Source organism: Nanorana parkeri, unplaced genomic scaffold (assembly GCF_000935625.1).
Source record: "Nanorana parkeri isolate BGI_ZX_2015 unplaced genomic scaffold, ASM93562v1 scaffold638, whole genome shotgun sequence".
Taxonomy (NCBI): Eukaryota; Metazoa; Chordata; class Amphibia; order Anura; family Dicroglossidae; genus Nanorana; species Nanorana parkeri.
The window spans coordinates 102,237-123,206 of NW_017306906.1; the positions used below are offsets into that span (position 1 = coordinate 102,237).

General features: G+C 43.4%; 1 protein-coding gene across 1 annotated transcript in view; it reads right to left on the reverse strand.

Annotated features, from left to right (window-relative positions):
- The window catches only part of LOC108792405 (rotatin-like), a gene marked incomplete at its 3' end in the record, with an annotated part of 117,168 nt that extends 99,495 nt beyond the window's left edge, over positions 1-17,673 (reverse strand). Inside the window, exons 1-6 of the mRNA XM_018563179.1 lie at positions 17,658-17,673; positions 13,415-13,489; positions 10,759-10,946; positions 5,805-5,994; positions 4,181-4,273; positions 1,245-1,338 (exon numbers count right to left, since the gene is read on the reverse strand). Of these exons, the coding sequence (XP_018418681.1) occupies positions 1,245-1,338; positions 4,181-4,273; positions 5,805-5,994; positions 10,759-10,946; positions 13,415-13,445 (596 nt within the window). The remainder of the gene's footprint in view (positions 1-1,244; positions 1,339-4,180; positions 4,274-5,804; positions 5,995-10,758; positions 10,947-13,414; positions 13,490-17,657) is intronic.
- Positions 17,674-20,970: the final 3,297 nt, after the last annotated feature.

Consider the following 20,970-nt stretch of genomic DNA (forward strand, 5'->3'; position numbering starts at 1 on the left):
TTTACATGTACTGGGACCACTTGACTGCATGGGCTATTTTTTTAAAAAGATGAACTAACCCTGTAAGACTAAAAGGTTACCGTTAGGATTGAGGGAATTTAGTGTTAGGCTAGTGTATGTCCAGACAAAACACTCGACCATGCTGACCAACGAATGCTCGCAATTTGCGAGCGGTTTCAAAATGCATTGCGAAGGCGGCGCTGGACAGCAGTACAGGGAACAGATAGTACACCCGTACTGGCGGAGGGAAAGGACTGTTCGCCAAAAGGCAAGTAGGGGCGGGGGGTGGGGTTGAAAGTTGAAATGGGCCAGATTTGAGAGGGTAATTCCATTTTCCCAAAATTACCTGGGAAAGTGAACTTACCCTTAATGCACACTATGCGTGTTCTAGACCGCTGCTGCCTGGTTACCACAATGTGGCACACAGTGGAATGGCGGCAGCACTCAATGCACACACACAATGTCCTACACACATATTTGCATGCAGATGGTGGGGGTGGCAGGGTTGGTTTTAATTGTTATATATTTTATTATTTTTTTAATTTTTATTTATTTATAAAAAATGTTTCACTTAATTTTTCAAAAACTTTTTTCCCTCCCCCCAGTGTTAGTGTAAGCACTTACCTTAAATGATGTCTCTTAATCCGATCTTCTTTCAGCCTTCTCTCCAGTGCTGCTGCGGGTCTCCAATCCAGCGATGGCTCCTCTGTCCTTGCTGGCACTTCCTGTCCCACGGTGTCTGCATGCGTCCATAAACTTACCTTGTGTCTCTCCTCGTCTCACGGGCGAAAATCTGAACTGCGCATGCGCCCGCCCCAAGATGCTTTGCGGCCGCCCGAGCATTTACGTATGGGAGCGCGCGGCGAAGACAGGGGTAAGTTTTTTTTTTAAAAACTTTTTGCATATATCTACTGCTTGCTAGCAGTAGATATATGCCAAAAAACTTGAGGGTTTAGAAACCCTTTAAAACGTCTTCACAGGTCACAGATCCCCAAACAAATTTGCATAATAACCCGTATTTGTTCTATCAGGTCTAGATACCAAGAATCTGTCTACAAACTGCTGTCTTGGTGGTACAAGACTGAACAAAAATTCCACCAACCCTACCCTAAAGCCCCTGATAAATGTTGGCGGAAACGCAACAAAATAGGCTCTATCCTATAGATACACATATATATAAATATGGCGTAGGTGTATATTTATGCAATACAGTATATATTCTATTATATAGAATTGAGACTTACCATTCATTTGAGGAGAGCACATGCCTATCCGTTGTAGTTATTGTCAGCCATGGAAACATGGAAAACTTCAAGCATGTGGCTTTACTGCGATATACTGTTTGGTGACATAAAAAGGTATAAAACACATTATATTATGGCAGAAGGCAAACAATTAAATACATGTTTTTATTGATTAAAGCAAGACTTTTGTGTAATCTACTGCTACATTGAATCAGCAATTGATGGTATAATTAGATCTGCACCCTCTCGTTATAAAATTCTGTGCTGCCCATGTCTCAAATAAAGGAAAACAGGTACCACATGCACAACATCAATTGCTTGATGGAAAACAGGGTGAAGTAACATGTTATAGATAGAGGTGCACCGAATGAAATCTTCAAAACCAAAATTATTTTTATTTTTTTACTGTACTGTTGGGGGCTTTGGGGAAAGATTAGAGGTCTAAACAGATCCCTGATATTTCCCTTTTAAAATAGACACAGTCCTTGATCTCTTTTTCTGCATCCCCTGTTATAAATGAACAGGAATCCTCTATACTGAGTGTTTCTGTTCATTCATAACTTGTGGAGATAGTATGTTTACCATGTCCACAATCATGACTGAACATTCATTCATAATTGGGGGACACAGTAAACATACTCTGTCCTCAATTATTTACAGACACTCAACGATTGCCGATTGCTTGTACCCACTCTCCATCCTGACTCGCTGTCACAGGAGGCTGAGTGAGCGGTGCAGGGAGGAGAGCTAGATCTCCGCTGACAGCTGACTTCTTCCCCGCACACTGCCAGCCCGACCTCCTGTGACAGCTGACAACTGTCTCCTCCCCTACCACCCCGCTCAGCCTCCTGTGACAGCACTGACAGCTGTCTCCGCCCCCACACGGCTCTCCTAATCTGTCCTCTTGTAGCACACTGGCTCTTACATAGCTTATTAGCTAATGAACTCAATCAACTACAGGTATAGCTTCACTGAAATATAGGCAGCCTTCCACTATGATGAATACTTGTGGTTTAGGTATGAGGTAATAAGTTAGGAAAAGCCCATGAGCCAACGGTAGTGTCCTTCTCCTCTTTCTCCTTTACTGCGCCCAGTCCTGTGAATGCTGCTGAGGTGTCTGTGCTGAGGAGAGAGGTTCAGGATGGAGAGAGGTGTAGTCCATTAAACATTTGCTCGACTCTCTGAAACACGAGAACGCCGAGCAAGTGAACCCAGCAGCGTTTTACTGAGAAGTGACGTGCCGAAGGGGAGGAGCCAGCCGCGGCCGTCCGCCCCTGGGTCCCGAATACACTGGCCGCTGAGGGAGAAGCTGGAGACGCCCCCTTCTGCTGGAGGGACACAGAACAGGTCTGTGACACCCTGAAAGCTGGGTGTCTACAGTGACTGTCTATTTGCATACATATGGACCTACAGGATATTTTCTGTTAATCTGAAATCAGTTATTCAGGGTAACAATCATTTCATGTCTTTGTTCAAGCTTTAGCATTAAGTTATAATGATGGAACACCGTTTTGGTGATGTTGCTATGGTTGGGTCCACTAAAGAGTAAAACATAAGATTCATTAAAGCACTGCTAATACTGTACAAATGTATATAATCCCTAGCATCCAGATAGAGCAAGCCTTTTACTTGTGCCTTTAGCTGGGGATCCAACATTTACTCACATACCCTGTAATGTACATCCTTCCTCCCAAGTACCAATGTGTAGAGTGGGCTGATTCAGAGAGAGGGCTATATATAAAATGGTATGCATGCTGGGATTCATTTATATGGTGTTAGATACAGAGTCATTCCAAAGATGAACAGCGACTTTAATGATAAAATCAGAAGGGTAGCCTGGTGCACAAAATTAATGGCTTGATGAACAGTAAAGCAGCTGAACAGCTAGACCGTGTTCTATGAGTCAGTTTAATATTCTCCAGTCAAACGCAGTTTGATATCAATCACTGTCAACATGAATTATAGAATAGAATAAGAAAAGTGGGGGCATTTCCTGGGATAGCTCAGAGCTGGTACAGCATGGTGCAATATAACTATAGGTAATTAGTAAGTAAACATGGTATCACACAGACCCTTTCCCCTTAGAGTACCAAATTATGAACAAAAGGACAGCATAGTTTGTTTAAAAAAAACAATTCTGGAACCTAAAACATCAAGAGCCCTTGTGAACTAGCTGTTAGGAGCCCAGTACATGCTCCTATGTCTGTTGCACCCCACAAGCATCTCCTGGTGGTTGCCTGCTGCCACTGCACCTTTCCCAGATGCCTTTGCCAGTTATGCCTGGACACATGCCCTCCAACTCTGGGATTGGCTAGTGGCTTCATTTAAGAATCACAAGCCCAGGGCTACCTTGCATCTTGCTACCTGTTCCCATTTCAGTATTTTGTCCCCGGAATACTCTGTCCTCCACTAGTCCGGACCTCGGCCTGTCTTTGGATTACCCTTTGTTTGCTGCCTCTCCTGACCTCAGCCTGTCCATGGAATACTCTTTGCCTGTAGCTAGTCCGAACCTCAGACTGTCCCGGGAAACTACTTTTGTCTGCTACCTGCTCTGTTACTGCTACATAAACAGTTCCTTCTGCAGGCTGTACTGGACCCTGACCAATACGCCCGTCTCAGATGAAGCCAGATGAGCCAGCACCTCATGTGCTCCATCGCCAGTCAGTACCTCCACCCTTCGGGTACACCTGCAAAATTCAACAGTAAGAGTACACAGTTCAAGACTTGGGGGCATCAGAGTACCAGTGACGCATATAAAGCATCCTCCAAAGGCGACTGCTATAGGTGGAATCACTCGCAAACTATTTTCCCTGACTAGACCGTCTGCATTTGGTCCTGATACTAGCAAAATATGTTATCCGTTTTTTGTCCCTTTCCATAGCAACTTTTGCTACTCCTTTGTTTTTGTTTTTTGTTTTTTAAGGGCAATCCCATACCTCCAGACTCTTCTAGCTTAATTTCTGTAGGTTGAAGCCTTAAAGCGTCTTGTTGAAAATATCCAGCAGATCCATCATCATGATGCTGTATAGCTAAAAGAAAAAACAAACAAAGTTGTAGCTACAAGAGTACATTGTGTCCCCATTTCTGTGAGGCACAACTGCTAGAGCAATCCTTGAAAAAAAAAAAAAAAATCACAATTTACAGACTATATACATGGCAGCACAAATAGCTTAAAAGGAGAACTATGAGGGGAGTGCTTTTCACTCACCTCATAGTTCTAGCCGACCTGTGACAATGAGACTGTCACAGGTCGGCTCAGTAGATCGGGGAGGTGAGCGAACACATACCGGCGTTCGCTCACCTCTCGATCCTGTCACGGCTCTCTGCCGTGACAGGGGAGGGGCTGGATTCCCCCCTCCCAGCTCCGATCCGCCAGCGCTGACTGGCGGAACGGACAGGGGAGGGTGCGGGTACAGCTGGCTCTGTCTCTAGATAGGATAGAGCCAGCTGTCAGTCACGCAGCTGGGCGGATCCCGGCACAATTGTCGGGATCCACTTCAGCTGCGGCACCTCAGTATACAGCGAGGGTGCAATCCCCGCTCCGATCCTCTAGCGCTGGCTGGCGGAACGGACGGGGGAGGGCGCGGGTACAGCTGGCTCTGCCTCTGCTGTAGCTCGCGGTATACTGAGCTTAGGGTGACGGGAGGACGGTAGTTTGTGTCCTCCCGTTACCCTAAGGAGAACTATGGGGAAAAGCCCTAACCCCATAGTTCTCCTTTAAATGCTACACTGCAACGCCTAATTATCATTTCAAATCCAATAAAAAAAAGTATTCCATCTCTTTTTAAAAAGAAAAAGGAAACTGCCAAGTTTTTATTGCTGCCGGTGGGACGGTTTCCTATCCTGCCCCAGAGACACAATAGGAAAGGAAATATTGCCAAAGTGTGGTTAAATCCCACTTTGACAGCTGTCATTAGAACAGGTTTCCTATTTCCAAGTGACAACTGTAAAATTCTGACGTTGTATCATTTTCTGTCCCAATGACAACTGTCACCAGGACAGGAAGTGAGAATGAATCTCTCCAATGAGGGTACAGATGACAATAAAAAGCCGATAGAGGCTTTAAAGGAGAACTATGAGGTAAGTGATTTCCACTCATCCTCATAGTTAGAGCCGTCGTGTGAATAGAGGTAAAATGAACGTTCTTTGTATATGTTCAGGTTGAATGTAATGTAAACACTGCATTATTGCCATCAGATGGAGCCACGGAGCATACATGGGAAATACTTGTTTTCCTATGCTCTTCAGCTCCACCTAGTGACCATAATGTAGTATTACATTCTGCATTACAGTATTACATTTTGCAAACGTTCACAGAGATTTGCAGGGCAAATAGCTCTGCAGATTGTTTATAAATGGACCCCTTTAAAGACTTAAACTTATTTGTGCAAATTTACAAGACAACCACCTAAAGGCACTGAATGCTACAGATCTGTATGTAAAATCAGGTAATGTTATTTTTCTTGCACGGTAAATGTTAGAAAATAAACGATCAGTAATAGTTTAGAAAAGTCTGCGAGTGTTTAAAAATCCTTGAAATAGGTAATGCCTAATAACTACCTGGATAGTCCTGTGCTTGCCAGGATTTGTTGTCAGGTGAAGGCACAAAGGTACTTTCTGTTGGAAGAAGGAAGAGACCATCCAAAATGCTATCCACGAACACCTGAAGGTTCGGTTCAATGTTTGGTCGAAGCTGAGAAAAGAAATCTACAGCACCCATATCAAGCAACCACTGAGCACCGAGAGAATGCTGAAAGAAAAAAAAAAAGAGTGGATATAAGAAATTTAGGACTACATTCTGTTTAGAAGACTTTACATGTAGCAAAGTATATTTTGTTGTTAACTGACAGTGATGAGCAGAGGGAGACAAATGTCTAAGGACAAAGCAGTGTTGTGATGTGATCACGGTCATATGATAAGTGATCTATCCTGTTATCCTTTGCCAATACCAGATGCCTCTATAATGTTCGCTTATATCAGTGTGTGATCTAGGCATATATCTTTAACCCTGTCGAGTTGTAAAGGTACCTTTAGGGCTCATTCACACCAGCCCCATTGGACTGTGTAGCCTAACATATAAACAAGATAGATGAAAGTAGTCACTCGCACTCCATGATATTAAAGTCAATGCTGTTTATTGACTGAGATAACACACATCTCCTTAGCGACGTTTCGAGACCATGCGGTCCCGTCCTCAGGCAAACAGAGAGTCTCTGTTTGCCTGAGGACGGGACCGCATGGTCTCGAAATGTCGCTAAGCAAATGTGTGTTATCTCAGTCAATAAACAGCATTGACTTTAATATCATGGAGTGCGAGTGACTACTTTCATCTATCTACATTTCACAGAGGCATCCGTTGTCACCACCGCACCCACCCAGTTAGATTTGGGTTTTTGTCCGGCGCAAAGATGCGCCGAAATCGGCACAAATCAGAAGAGCCGTCTGTGGCATGGCGGGGGCGGTAATGAAGCAGGAGTGTCTATACGAGATGCTCCATCCTCAGCCTTGTGTATGTTCAACCTTAGCGCCATTGATTGCTAGGGTGCTGGCAGCCACCTGCAACCTGGCAACCTATTATGCTGTTTGGCCAACAGGAGTGCGATGGGACAGGAGGATTAAGTAACATATAAACAAGACAATTTTCCTTAGATCCTATTTTTCTGTATTGTTTGATTGTGATATTGTATTGTAGGATGTTGTCTATTGTAGGATCACTTCATATCCTAAAAGTAGGACAGGTTGCATTTTTAAGCAGTGTTTCAATGCAGTACACCACATTGCAATACTGTAGGGAATGGAGTTGAATGAAATGTAATTTTGTGAAATTTCAATAAAGTTTTTTTTGTTAAGAAAAAAAAAAGTTAAATTTAATAAATGGTGCAATGCATTGTTACAACTAGGACTGCAATTAATGATTATTTTCATAGTCGATTAGTTGGCCGATTTGTTTTTAATTTATTTATTAATGGGATAAAAAAAAAAAAATACCATCCCTAATTTAAAATAAAATACAAAAATGGAGTGTTACAAAGTTTAGTTTGGAATAAAACTGCAGGCACAATTATTTGCAAATGTACTGAAACGCACGGAATTGCGTTACCGTGCGTGCGATCACACAGTGGGCAGGAGGCGCGTATGGGGTGCCATTGCAATGAACCTCCGGCAGCAGAATTTGTCAGGCCAAAACCGAAAATAATTTTTTCTCACCTTTGATAATATTTATTAAAATTATTGTATTATAAGCACATGGCGCTTGAATAGCTTTAGCCAGGAAACGACAGCTGCCAGTGGCAAGATTCCGCAGACAGAAGCTGAATGTAAATACAGCAGGTAGTGGGCTGGTGCAATAGCCATCCTGCTATTGGCCATTTCAAATTGCAATAGCCAATAGCAGGCTGGCTATTGCACCCACCCACTGCTTGCCGTGCCCTACTCCCAGGGTGACGGAGAGAGAGCCGTTGACAACTATTTTCATTATGAATTAATCATTCCATCCCCATGCTTCTCATTGGACAGTGAAATACAAAAAAGAATGGTAACCGCATACATTTATAACCAGCCTTGGTAGCAGCGTGAACATGGGAAGGCTTACAACAATATTCTAAACTGGTTGGTTATAAATTTATGCGGTTACCATTTTTTTCAAGTATGACTATTTTTGATGTGGGGACGCACTGTGGGCCCGAGCGTGCATTTTGGATTGCTGGGCCTCCAGTGCGTCCCTGCACCTTTTGAGGAGGAGTAGGCTACCTCCAGGTACACCGCCATTTAAATTTATCGTTTGCATTAATATGCTCCAACATTGAGACTCATAAATAGAGTTAGGACCACACTTCACAGAGGAGCCTTGACGGGGCAGTGTGGCTTCCACATATTTTTGGCCAAAGGTTTGTGCAACTAAAACCTCTGATTTTAACGCATACTGTTAGACAGGTAAACTTGTTTTGTTGCAGGCTGGCTGGCAGGTGTGCTGGGGACTCTTTTTGTGTTTTGTAGAGTGAAATACAGCATCTTCACCGCAGTCCAATGAATAGGAAGCTAACCTATGAAGAAGTGATGCTAAACCAGGAATCCTCCTACTGACTAGCAGAGATGTGTGTAACACATGAGCACCTCGTCTTTCAACGGCATATTTAGCCATTTGCCTGGAGCTTTACTTTAATTACAATACACATAAAAATTCTAATAACAACTTGATCATCACAACTTAGAGGACAGATGGTGAGCATCTATTGCATTGTTTGTCGACGAACAGTATAAGGGAGATAATAAAATGGAAATGAATGGTGACAGGTCCACTAAAAGTGTTAATTAATCTGGAAAATTAATTTAATTATGTGCTTGTGTCATGTATTATATTTGATAGGATATGATTTGACTGATCCATATGAGTGAGGTTTTTCACAGAACTATTTTTATTCATGACGTCTTTTGTATATTTTATGCAGCGCTTTTATTCTTCACGCCTTGTAATAGTTTTGCTTGGCTAAACAGAAATACATTTTCAGGGGGTTTATCCTTTTCAAGTCGCATAATTAGAGCTGCAGCTAACGATTATTTTCAAAATCGATTAGTTAGCAATAATACTAATTTTTAAATGTTTTAATTAAAACATAAATTATAGGGATCTGCATCAAATGTAAAGCATTTCAAAAGACTGTCTACTTAGGCTTCCTTCCTACATTTATTGCTTATAACATTTTAACAGAAGTGTTCCAACCAGCCAAACACAACAGGCAACAAGTAATTTACGGCCTCCTGGGCATCAGTTACACAGACTTTTCTTCTGTCTTAGTGAGACCTTCAGTCTGTTCAGACACTGGAATTCATAAAGAGAAGCACAGACACTCTTCAGAAGAGTGCGACAAGCATTGGTTACTGCAACAGACTCTTGTACATGGCCTGTTGCTACGTTGCAAAGATGCGCCGGAATCGGCACAAATCAGAAGAGCCGTCTGTGGCATGGCGGGGGCGGTAATGAAGCAGGAGTGTCTATACGAGATGCTCCATCCTCAGCCTTGTGTATGTTCAACCTTAGAGTCATTGGTTGCTAGGGTGCTGGCAGCCACCTGCAACCTGGTAACCTATTATGCTGTTTGGCCAACAGCATCCTAGAAACCATTTGGGGGAAGGGAGCGATAACTGGAGGTAAACAAAAGACCAACGCGATAACTGGAGGTAAACAAAAGACCAACACGATATCTGTCTTATTTATCTCCAGTTTTCCTAACTACAACATGGTGCTATTTTTTAATGAATCTGTCCCAGACGTAGGAACACAATGTAAAAGTCTAACAAATAACTTATTGAATTTTTCACACGTCGGAACAAATAAGTGTTGCACAACAAACCTGCACCCAATTCATCCTTTGCTACATATGCTCCAAGATGGAGGTTTTCATAGGTTAGAGGGGACCACAGTACACAGAGGGGCCTTGACAAGGCAGTGTGGCTTTCACATATTTTACAAAGGTTGTGCAGCTAATACCTCTTTTCATGATCTAGGAAACCTCAGCACCAGGGTCGGTAGGCTCTGGGACTTAGGAAGCGGATTGAAGTAGCAAGCTGGAGTGAAGCCTGAGGTATAGGGCAGAGGACTCTGAAGCTGGGAGTCTGTACGATATCGAGGACGCACTGGAGGCGCAGTTTCAAAGAAGGGCCAGGTTTTCCACAGAGCCTCTAATGGTGAGGATGATTGGCTGCTGGACACCTTCCAGGTTGCAGCCCTCTAGTACACCCGCACAGACTGAGCAAGAGTCCAAACAACAGTGGGAAGGGAACACAAGGAGACAACAGAGAGACAGCACAACACGGCAATCTGGAGATAACAGAGGAGCGAGGTTGCAAGGCCAAACAGCCACATAGGAAAGACAAACTCACAGGTAAGCAGGATCTCACAAGGAGCACAAGGGAATAACAAAAGAAACAAAGCAGGTAAATAGCAATGAGCAGGGATCCAAGGCAAATAGTACACAGGGGGTCCGGTCAAGTGTAACGACTTGTTGCTCAAACATCAGGCAACAAGTGAGCTGAGCATTTAACACTGAGGTTCTGCGCGGATTGCCGAACACCTGGGACATGAGTCAAAACCCGGTACCGGATCATGGCACAGGGAAGTGTGACACCTCTGTTTTTAACCCTAAAAGACAGACAGTGCAATGTGTTTTTTTGTAGGTTAGCTGGTAAGTGTGCTGGGAAATTATTGTTTTTGTACTATGTAAAGCCCTTCCATATGCACCTTATTTTAAAGCTAGTTATGAATTGGGGAGTGCATTTGCCATTTGTTTAACTTCTTCCATTTTTGGGTCAAACACGCCTGTCCTTATTGAACTACTTAAAATGAGCTACCTGTTCTAGACTGCCAGGCACCATTTCCATGCCAAAACTGTCCCTACCAATGTCAGTGATCACATCTACACTGGCTTTCCCAGAGTTTTGTCACTATATATAATTCAACACATGCAACAGGATAAATGTTGTGTTGAACTGAATCGTACAGTAGCAGAATATATACCTTAATTAACTTTTGTAGAAGCAGAAGAACTTCCTCCTTCATTGACACGATAGGGAAATTAAACCATTCAAGAAGATGTACAAATAAAGACTTCTCCTGGACTAGGTCCACAACAGCGATAAGATTATGGTCCAGTTTACATAGTATGTTCTTCAGAGCTCTTTCTCTAATCTCTACAAGATGGTGACCTAAAAAAAGAAATATTAGCAATTGCCATATCATTACATCAATGGAACGGTTTTATAAAGTTAAATTAATTAAAGAGTAACTCCAGCAAGAATTGCCATTAGCAGCTCTGCCCCTGTCTACTCTCAGGAATGCAGGCTGTCATATAGTATGACACAGTGGATGAGGAGGGTACAAAACAGGTCACAAAATGTGAGGATGTCCTAAGTGGCATGCTTGATTATCTACAAACACAAAATGAAGAAACAATTTTAAATCAGTTGCATTTTTAGATTTCAGCACCTTATGTGGAGTTAGGGCCTTTTAAGTTTAAGCAGGGCATCGCAATATGTGTGTTACAGTAATGCGTATTTTACTGTGCATTTCTGTACCAATGCTTATCTAATATGTGTATCAATTGCTTCTGCTGACATCCACCCCTTGTCCTATAAATAAAACTGAGGAGGGAGAATATGTGTCAGGCTGGACACAACCCTCTTTAAAGTAATATGCAAGTTGTAATGTTTTTTTAAAGCGTTCTCAAATGCTGATTACCTCACTTACAATCGATACTACTCCTTGATGTTTTAAAGTATCAGCTGGTCCCCTCAGCACTGATCCCCATATCCTGTTTTAGGGTGGCTCCTATAGAACCAACCTTGGATGTGCTAGTAAGTGGTGTGTGTCTCCACAAACATACAGTAAAGGATGGGCACCGGCACTCCAAAGCAAGTTCAGTACATGTTTATTAACGTATCAGTTGCAAGTAGAACACTCTATACAACGTTTCGGGGGATGAAGGGGATCCTGTGAGACCCCAAAACGTTGTATAGAGTGTTCTACTTGCAACTGATACGTTAATAAACATGTACTGAACTTGCTTTGGAGTGCCGGTGTCCATCCTTTACTGATATTTTGTCGGAAGCCACCCGCTGACACCTGCTGCACCCACCCTCCATTTTTGGAGCAGCGGCTATGAGTGCGATGGGTACACGGACTGTATCCACAAACATAGAGACACAGCAAAGTAGTTCAGTCCCATGCTCCCCACTCCTCCAAGCTAGTAGATGGACAGCTGCTGAAGACTGCTCTGTCCCTTGTGATCTTGTACAGGAAAGGAAGTTCTGGGAAGCAGAGCTGAGAGAGTTGTTGCCAACAGTTTAGAAACATTATGATCAATTGTTTGGACAAAAATATTTTTAAAAAATACTTTGCCGGGGAATGTATATTTGATTGATCTGGATTCATTATTGAAACAAGTTTTAGTGTTTAATGCTACTTTAAAAGAGAACTATGAGGCGAGTGATTTCCACTCATCCTCATAGTTAGAGCCGGCGTGTGATATTGAAATTGTCACACGTCGGCTCTATTGATCGGGGAGTGAACCCATGCCGCCGATCAATCACTTCAGCACCAACCCCCCCCCCGGCTCCAATCTAGCGCTAGACAGGCAGAACCCGCTGTCAATCTCGACAGTATCGTCAGGATCTGTCCCGGCTGTGGCGTTCTCCGTATATAGCGAGCTATAGCCCGCTATATACTGTATGCACAATTATTAGGCAAGTTGTATTTTTGAGGATTCATTTCATTATTGAACAACTACAGTGCTCTCTGTCAATCCAAAATGCTCATAAACCTCAAAACCTGAATATTTAAGTAAGTAAAAAGTGAGGTTTTGGCTTAGGGGAATATCTATGTGTGCACAATTATTGGGCAACTGCTTAGTGAGCAGAATTATTATGCAACTAAATGTAAAACAAAAACTTTCCCATCTCACTTGTTTATTTTCATCTTTTAAAGTGAGAATAATGAAAAAACAGCCAGCCTGCTATTGGATATTTTAAATTGCAATAGCCAATAGCAGGCTGGTTATTGTACCCACCCATTGCCTCCTGTCAATCAGCAGAGATGACATGATGGAGAACTTTGTCTTCAGTTCCCTCCTTTGCTGATTGACAGCAGGCAGTGGGTGGGTGCAATAGCCAGCCTGCTATTGGCTATTGCAATTTCAAATATACAATAGCAGGCTGGCTATTGCTCCCAGCCACTGCCTGCTGTATTTACCTTCAGCTGCCTCAGCAGCTGAATCCAGTGAAGTGGAAAGGTGACACTAGAGGTCTAAAAGACCCCCAATGTCACCTAAAAGAGAACCTGTCACCTCCAATGCACGCAGCCCTGGTGATAAACTACCCTAAAATCATTAGTCTGTATTGTTTTAGAAAAAATGTCACATGTCCCTTTAAGAAAAAGTATCGGTAATTGGTATCGGCAAGTACACGAGGGACAGTACTTGTACTTTGTCTTGAAAAAGTGGTATCAGGACATCCCTAGTTCTCTCTTAAGTTATCTTATTTTTTTAAGTTTACATAACCTGAATTCACACTCAAGGGACAGGGTTCTATTTTAAAGACCAGCCTGTCCAAGTATAAGCAAAAACCAAAAACAAAAACACAAATGTTTAATTAAGAATAAGCCATATTGAATGTATTACCAAGTTTGTTCACCAGTGAAGAAAGTTCCATCGTAGTGTATCACTTCCCTGCTTCCTCTTCTGTTCTGACACCTTCTGTGAAGACAAACAGCATGATTAACAAATCTGGCCCGGAGTCTGTCATCTCACTGCTGCATCTCACTTCTTAATTAAAGCTGAACTCCGAGTAGACACAAATTTATGGAGTTCTGGATTCATGAATAAAGCATTAAATGTGTTTATTTAAATAGAGTTTGAAAAAGCACCAGAATTTGAATTACAGGACACAGCAGTGATGTAGGGGAAGGCAGTAGATCCCAAGGGCATGCAGAAGGGGACACACTATGCGATAAACCCGGAAGTGACAGTTAGCATAGTGCTCGGGACAGCAAAGATTGAATTTACCATTGGCTGTAGAGGTAAGTATTTAACTTCCAATTTAGGGCTTGTTCACGCCAAGACCAGAGCAGACCTGCACGTGTTTCTGCACAAGCAGGCATATGCGTTTGAACACTATTTTGATGTGTTTGATACGTTCCAGTACTTTTTTTTTTTTTACAGTATGCAGATGATCTTTCTGAGGTCACTTCCCTTTTCCTCTGACCTTGTGTTACATTGTAATTACTCCAACATGGATCCCTGGAATGGTCCTCATGCTGCTTAATCTACTGCTACAACAACGTGCTCTCAGGAGATGTTATTTTTGGGTGCACCCACTGATAAGTCTGGGAGAACCAAAAGGGTAAATTTTGGAGTTTGTATGCGGACCTTCGTTTTCTGTATCACAATGTTTGTCCACCATGGCTGCTATCCGAGGTCACTAGAACACTGGATCACTTCTTTCCACAGACAGGAAAAGTCCAGGGATGATTATCCCATCAGACGAGACCAGAGGCTTTTTATTTGTTTTTTTTTAACTTGCATTCTGGTGTGTTTACATGCGTTTTGGTGTCCTCCAAAGTGTTCCAGAGCAGAAAAAATAGTGCCTGCTGCAGTTTTTTGCAAAAGCACTGGAACTGAACGCACTGGTGTGAACTAGAGCCCAAAATACCATTGGAATACATTGGATGTGTTTTTGATGTGTTCTGAAAATGTTCTGGTCTCCATCTGCTCCAGATTCGGTGTGAACAAGCCCTTAAAGTGACACTAAACTCAGGAGTTACATCTTAAAAAATACATTCAAGTACCTTAACTATTAACAAAAATGTATCTTATTTGTGTATCACTCGGCTGTAGAGCTGAGTGATAGAGGCTGTGCAAAACCATAATGCTTACAATGGTGATTGGTCCTTGGTCAATGCAGCCGTGTCACTGTGCTGACCAATCAGAATCTCTTCTTTTTTGGGGGGACACTGTCTTAGGAAGAAAAAAGGCTCAAAAGAGATTATCATAGATAAGCATTGTCATGTGGCTGCATGGACCAATAACCGCTCGCCATTGTAATAATTATGATACTCGGCTGTAGATCCTCAAATCATCTCTGAATTGGTGCTGACACTGTCCTTCCTTCTGGAGGGTGGCTACTTTTGTTCTTCATGGTCCCTGTGTGTGCTGTAAAGTATCCACCGCTCCAAGCCAATCCAAACTTTTGAGTTTTTACTGGAACAGGAATAGAGAAGAAATCTTGTTCTGGTGCCAAATGTCTAAGATGGGACCAGGAGCATAACTACAAATCAGGAGGCTGCATAGCAAAACTTTGGGGCCCTCCGGCCAACTCTCTCTGTAGCGGCTGGCAATGTCAATACGTGTCATCGATCTTAACATGAAGTGTGTATCAAGGACAGGCAGGACAAGGACAATCAACAGGAGAGCTGTCAGCATAGTCTGTAGACTACTAGGCAACAGTGTTGGGTATAAAAGTAATAGCAGCACTAATTATAATAACCATAATGCTAGTTTATATTATAACATGAATAATGCTCTTGCACACATGTGCTCTACAACCCTAATATAAACTCTAGCTTCATTATAGAACCACAAACCTTTCAGGTGAAGCTCTGGGATTTGTCTGTAGCAGAAGTTCAGAGGGCAATACATCTACACTGCTAATATAGACAAGAAAATGCTTCTTACTGCACAGAGGGGGATCTGTGACTAGAAGATCCTGAGTGCGACATCAGCTCTGCTATACTGGAGTTTAGGTTTTTTTCTCCTAATCATCCCCCCTAATGGGGCCCCCCTCTGCCCCAGGCCCCATAACAGCCATGTGGGCAGTTACGGCTATTGTTACGCCACTGGATGGGACTTATCTCATTTTGGAGAGATTTTCTTTCATTTCCTGTAGCATCTGCAAGGTAGGAAGTGAAAGGAGCTCTCGCCTCACATCCTGTTGCGTTTGAGGGACAATAAGTGAAGGGAGATCACCTCAATGGGACACAGGCTGCAAAAATGAGTACACTGCCTGTACACAGACGCTAATATTTCATTGGACCTCCTTTAGCTTTGATTACAGCACACATTCGCCATGGCATCCTTTCTATAAGCTTCTGCAATGTCACAACATTCATTTCCTTCCAGAGTTCCATTCATTTTTCTTGTAGTGATGATGGGAGAGTCGGACTAATGCGTAAAATCTTCTCCAGCACATCCCAAAGATTGTCAATGGGGTTAAGGTCTCTGTGGTGGCCAATCCATGTGTGACAATAATGTCTCATGCTTCCTGAACCACTTTTGCATGACTACGTACAGAGGAAACGATCGATAAAGGACAACGTAAAAAGGAAACACTCATTGATGCATGAAAATGTACAAAAGAAACACTCATTGATACAGGACAACGCATAAAAGAAACACTTAATTGATACAGGACAACGCATAAAAGGAAACATTCATTGATACAGGACAACGCACAAAAAGGAAACGCTCATTGATACAGGACAACGCACAAAAAGGAAACGCTCATTGATACAGGACAATGTACAAAGGAAACGCTCATTGATACAGGGCAATGTACAAAGGAAATGCTCATTGATACAGGACAATGTACAAAAGGAAATGCTCATTGATACAGGACAATGTACAAAGGAAACGCTCATTGATACAGGACAACGTACAAAAGAAACGCTTATTGATACAGGACAACGTACAAAGGAAACGCTCATTGATACAGGACAACGTACAAAGGAAACGCTCATTGATACAAGACAACGTACAAAGGAAACGCTCATTGATACAGGACAACGTACAAAGGAAAGCTCATTGATACAGGACAACGTACAAAGGAAACGCTCATTGATACAGGACAACGTACAAAAGAAACGCTCATTGATACAGGACAACGTACAAAGGAAACGCTCATTGATACAGGACAACGTACAAAGGAAACGCTCATTGATAGATGGCAACGCACAAAGGAAACGCAGATTGATACACGACAATGCACAAAGTAAGTGCACACACATGCATAGAATTAAATGGGCCCATAAACTATAACTGAATTACATTTATTTTCACAAAGCACTGTGTATCATAAACTGCCCCACCAAAATACAGTTTTCACCATTTATTCACCTTTTGATGCATCTAAGTGCTGCTAATCTTCTCCAGCCACATCCTGTCTACATGCACCACACAAGTGTCCGCTGCACATCATTGTTGTAGACCAGCATCCTGATCCTGGCAGAACCTGTGCCATACATATCAGCACTGCCATTACTAGAGGTGCATGTGACAAGGTGACCACAGAGGAGCACAGCCAGTAGACAGTTGTATGGCAGGATCACCAGGTATTCTGTTAGCCCCAATTCACACTTGTGAAGTGCAACATGACACATTGCATTTCTCACACATAGGTCAGACTATTCATTTCAATAGACTGACCTACGCACACATCAAAGAAGCTCAGGCACATGTTTAAACTGCATGCGTTTCTTGCTCATTGGTCACATGTCTTTCATGACGCTTGTGGGATGCATGTTTCAAAAACGCACACAATGTTGCAGTGTGGGATGCAGACCTGTGTCTACTTCCCACATTACTGTGAATGATGGTGAAGAGAAGGATGTCAATTTAAAAAGACTGAAAACAAATGTTTGAAATGACATTACCGTGTCACAGCTTATATGATCCCAGTGATTGGGTTTCCACATACAGATTAGGACATCTATGGATTGCCATGTGTACAGGAACCACATGTCTCAGCATGCCCCCATCATATAGATTAAGAGGAGCTGGAAGTTACATGTGAGCCTACACTGTACAGTGGAATTAGGCATTATGCAGTACGGATCGATGATCGTAGCAGCAGAGGGCACAGCACACATACCTGTCAGGTGTACGATGCGATTGTCCTGTTATACGATCAACACTTCCATCTAAAAAAGCCAACAACACTACACTTCCCTGCTCCTCTCAGCTCCGCCCATTCTATCATTCCCAACCAACCACGACTCAGTTCACGAGCAGCCAGTCATCACGCTGGTCGCTAGCCCTGTATCCGAAGTCAGCTTCAGACAAGGGATGGGATTGGCGGAGAGCGGCGATGTGACAGTTGCAGGGGCGTGGTTTGGTGTTCTGTGGGTGAATGGAGGGAAAGCGGGAGGGAAAGTTGTAACTGCACTTCACGTGTTGTTTATATATCTCCGGCGGATGTGACTGCGGGGGACCTCTAGTTATATATAAAGCTTAAGGGGTCACATCCGGTAATCCTTATCATTTCCTGTGTCTGATTAGTGGGTTTATACTATCACCGGTGGGTTTACAACAAAGGATTCTGCGGTGAAGTAGCTGTGAGCTTATACTGAGCTGTAGCACCAAAGAACGTTAATGGGTGTGTTCAGTACGGGTCATATTAGATCTTTTTTTTACACACACACTCTCTCTCTCTCATTCCCCACACCCCCGCCCCCCATCTCTCTCTCTCCAATTTTTTTTAATACAGTGGTATAACACAATCAGCACCGCCCGTAAAATAGGGCAGCCTGAGGTGGTTTCCTCAGGTGGCGTCTCACAGGGAGGGGCTAGTGTGCCTGCTGCCCCCTTTTTGGCCAGAGCAGCGTCTCACAGGGAGGGGCTAGTGTTCCTGCTGCCCCCTTTTTGGCCAGAGCATCCCAGGTTGTTAAGAGCTCTTACCAGTAGCAACCTGTTACACTCTGTACAGCGTCCTGCCCAGTTCTCTGACATCACTGGTTGACAGGAGCTGAGCGAGAGCCCTTTACCACCACCCCTCCCCTTTCACAAAATCCCACTGGAAAGTGTGCACCACACACCCCCTTGTGAAGGGGGAACTCTCCCAAATAGTTAAATTAATTAGCCATTTAGGCGGCAAAGCTTCAAGAAGTAAATTTATTCCGCTGGACAGCCGGGAACATAGGCAACTCAGGCACGTTCAAATAGTATGTGCTCACAGGCCCCTTTTATAGGGTTTTGAACAGTAGAACCATCTGTGTTATCAGATAATAATGACACCTGTATTCATTTAATTGGGCCATAGTCATTGGATGGGCCTTCTTGTCTAGAGAAGACTCCCTCATATCAAGATCAAAGGACAGAACACACACAAGGGTGGAGTGGATTGTACAAGATGAAGGTTAAATAGTAAACGGGTGTTTGCATCATCACTCTGAGACAGGACTTTGTCAGTAGTTGCAGAATGATGATGTTTGCAGGTTTGGTCATAGGAGGGCGCCAAACAGGAACCACAGTGTCAAACATACTGCAAAACCGTCCATGCACAGCCAACTGAAGGAGGAATGGTAAGAAACCCTGACACTACTCTCCCCTCAACGACCCTTCCCCGCGGGAGAACAAAAGACTTGTGGGGGAAGCAAGCATGGAAGGCACGGGGGAGGGCAGGGCATGAACATCAGAGGAAGGAACCCAAAAACGCTCCTCCAGACCATAGCCTTTCCAGTAGACCAGGTACTGGACTTGACCCCTGACCCGACGAGAGTCGAGGCTGCTACGTATTTCATACTCCTCATGATTACCAACAGGAATAGGACAAGGAAGAGTGGTGGTGTAACATTTACACACTAGCGGCTTCAAGAGCAACTCATGAAAGATGTTGGAGATATGCATGCTAGAAGGTAGGTCAAGTGCGTAAGCAACCAGGTTAACCCTCTGGAGAATATGGAAAAGCCCAACAAAATGGGGTGCCAATTTCGGAATAGGCACTCTGATGTTGAGGTTACAGGCCGACAACCACACCCTCTCCCCGACCTCATAGGAAGGAGTGTGTAGATGCCCACGATCTGCCTGAAGCTTTTGGAGCTCTGAATCTGCACCCAAGAGGAATGGAGTGCCCAAAGATGATCCTCCAAATCCGAAATGTCCTTAGGCGCAAAAGATTTGGGTAACTCAAATGGCTGAAACCCGTAGTTAACCATGAACATGGACATTTGGGAGGACAAGTTGATAGCACTATTCCTAGCAAATCAGCCCAATTGTCATGATGGTCCAAGACATAGCAGCGGAGGAATTGCTCCAGGGCTTGGTTGGATCACTTAGCAGCGCCATTGGACTGCGGATGATAGGACGAGGTATACTGTGTAAGCGAAAGACCTCCCTGGCAAACACCAACGCAAGCTCCTGAGCCGTGGACAACTTCTTAGATGGTATGCAACGGCACATTTTGAAAAAACGGTCGACAACCATGAGGATAAAGGTATAACCACAAGACACAAAGTCAACACTAAAGTCTATGGCTAGGTGGGACCAAGCACTTTTTCCAATGGGAATACACTGTAGTAGGCCCACAGGAAGGTGCCGAAGCAATTTACTTTGGGCACAAATGAAACATGCAGCCACATAAGCAGTGACATCAGTGCAGAGAAATGGCCACCAGAATTGGCGAAAAATAGCCCAAGTCATCTGATTCTTAACAGGGTGACCTGCAGTCTTGGAGTTATAGTAAGTTTGCAACAGTTTAATGCATAAATTCTCAAGTACAAAACACTTATCGCATGGTTTCCAGGACAAGCCATAGTTTGGGTGGCCATAATCTGCTCTCACAGGGGAGAAGTTAAATTGGTGGGGATAGTTGCCAGTATATGATCTGGAGGAATAACCAGAATGTGCACGGAGTCTTCCCTGCACAACTCAGAATGCTGGCAAGACAGGGCATCAGCCCTAATTTTTTTTGAGCCGGGCAAATACGAGACCACATAATTGAACCAGGAAAGAAACATCCCATCTGGCTTGGCATGTGGAGAACCTCTTGGCCTCCGAGAGATAAGTTAAGTTCTTATCTTTTAGAATAAGAACAGGAACTGTAGTACCATCAAGCAGATGTCTCCACTCTTTGAGAGCCAAAATGGTGGCCAACAGTTCTCTGTTTCTGATCTTGTAATTACACTTCCCTGGAGATAACTTTTTGGAATAGAACCCCTAGAGGTGTATGGGACCATCTGGCATAGGGCCTTGGAACAGGAGGGTGGTGGTCTCAGATGCATTGACCTCCAGGATAAAAGTTAAGGAAGGTTTGGAATGAGACAGGATCGGAGCAGTGGCAAATGCGTACTTAAGGGCTTCAATGGGAGCAGGAGATCAGTTGTGTGGATCACTGCCTTTCTTAGGTCTGAGATAGGTTTCACTAGAGAAGAAGAATTTCTGATACATTTTCGATAATAGTTGGCAAA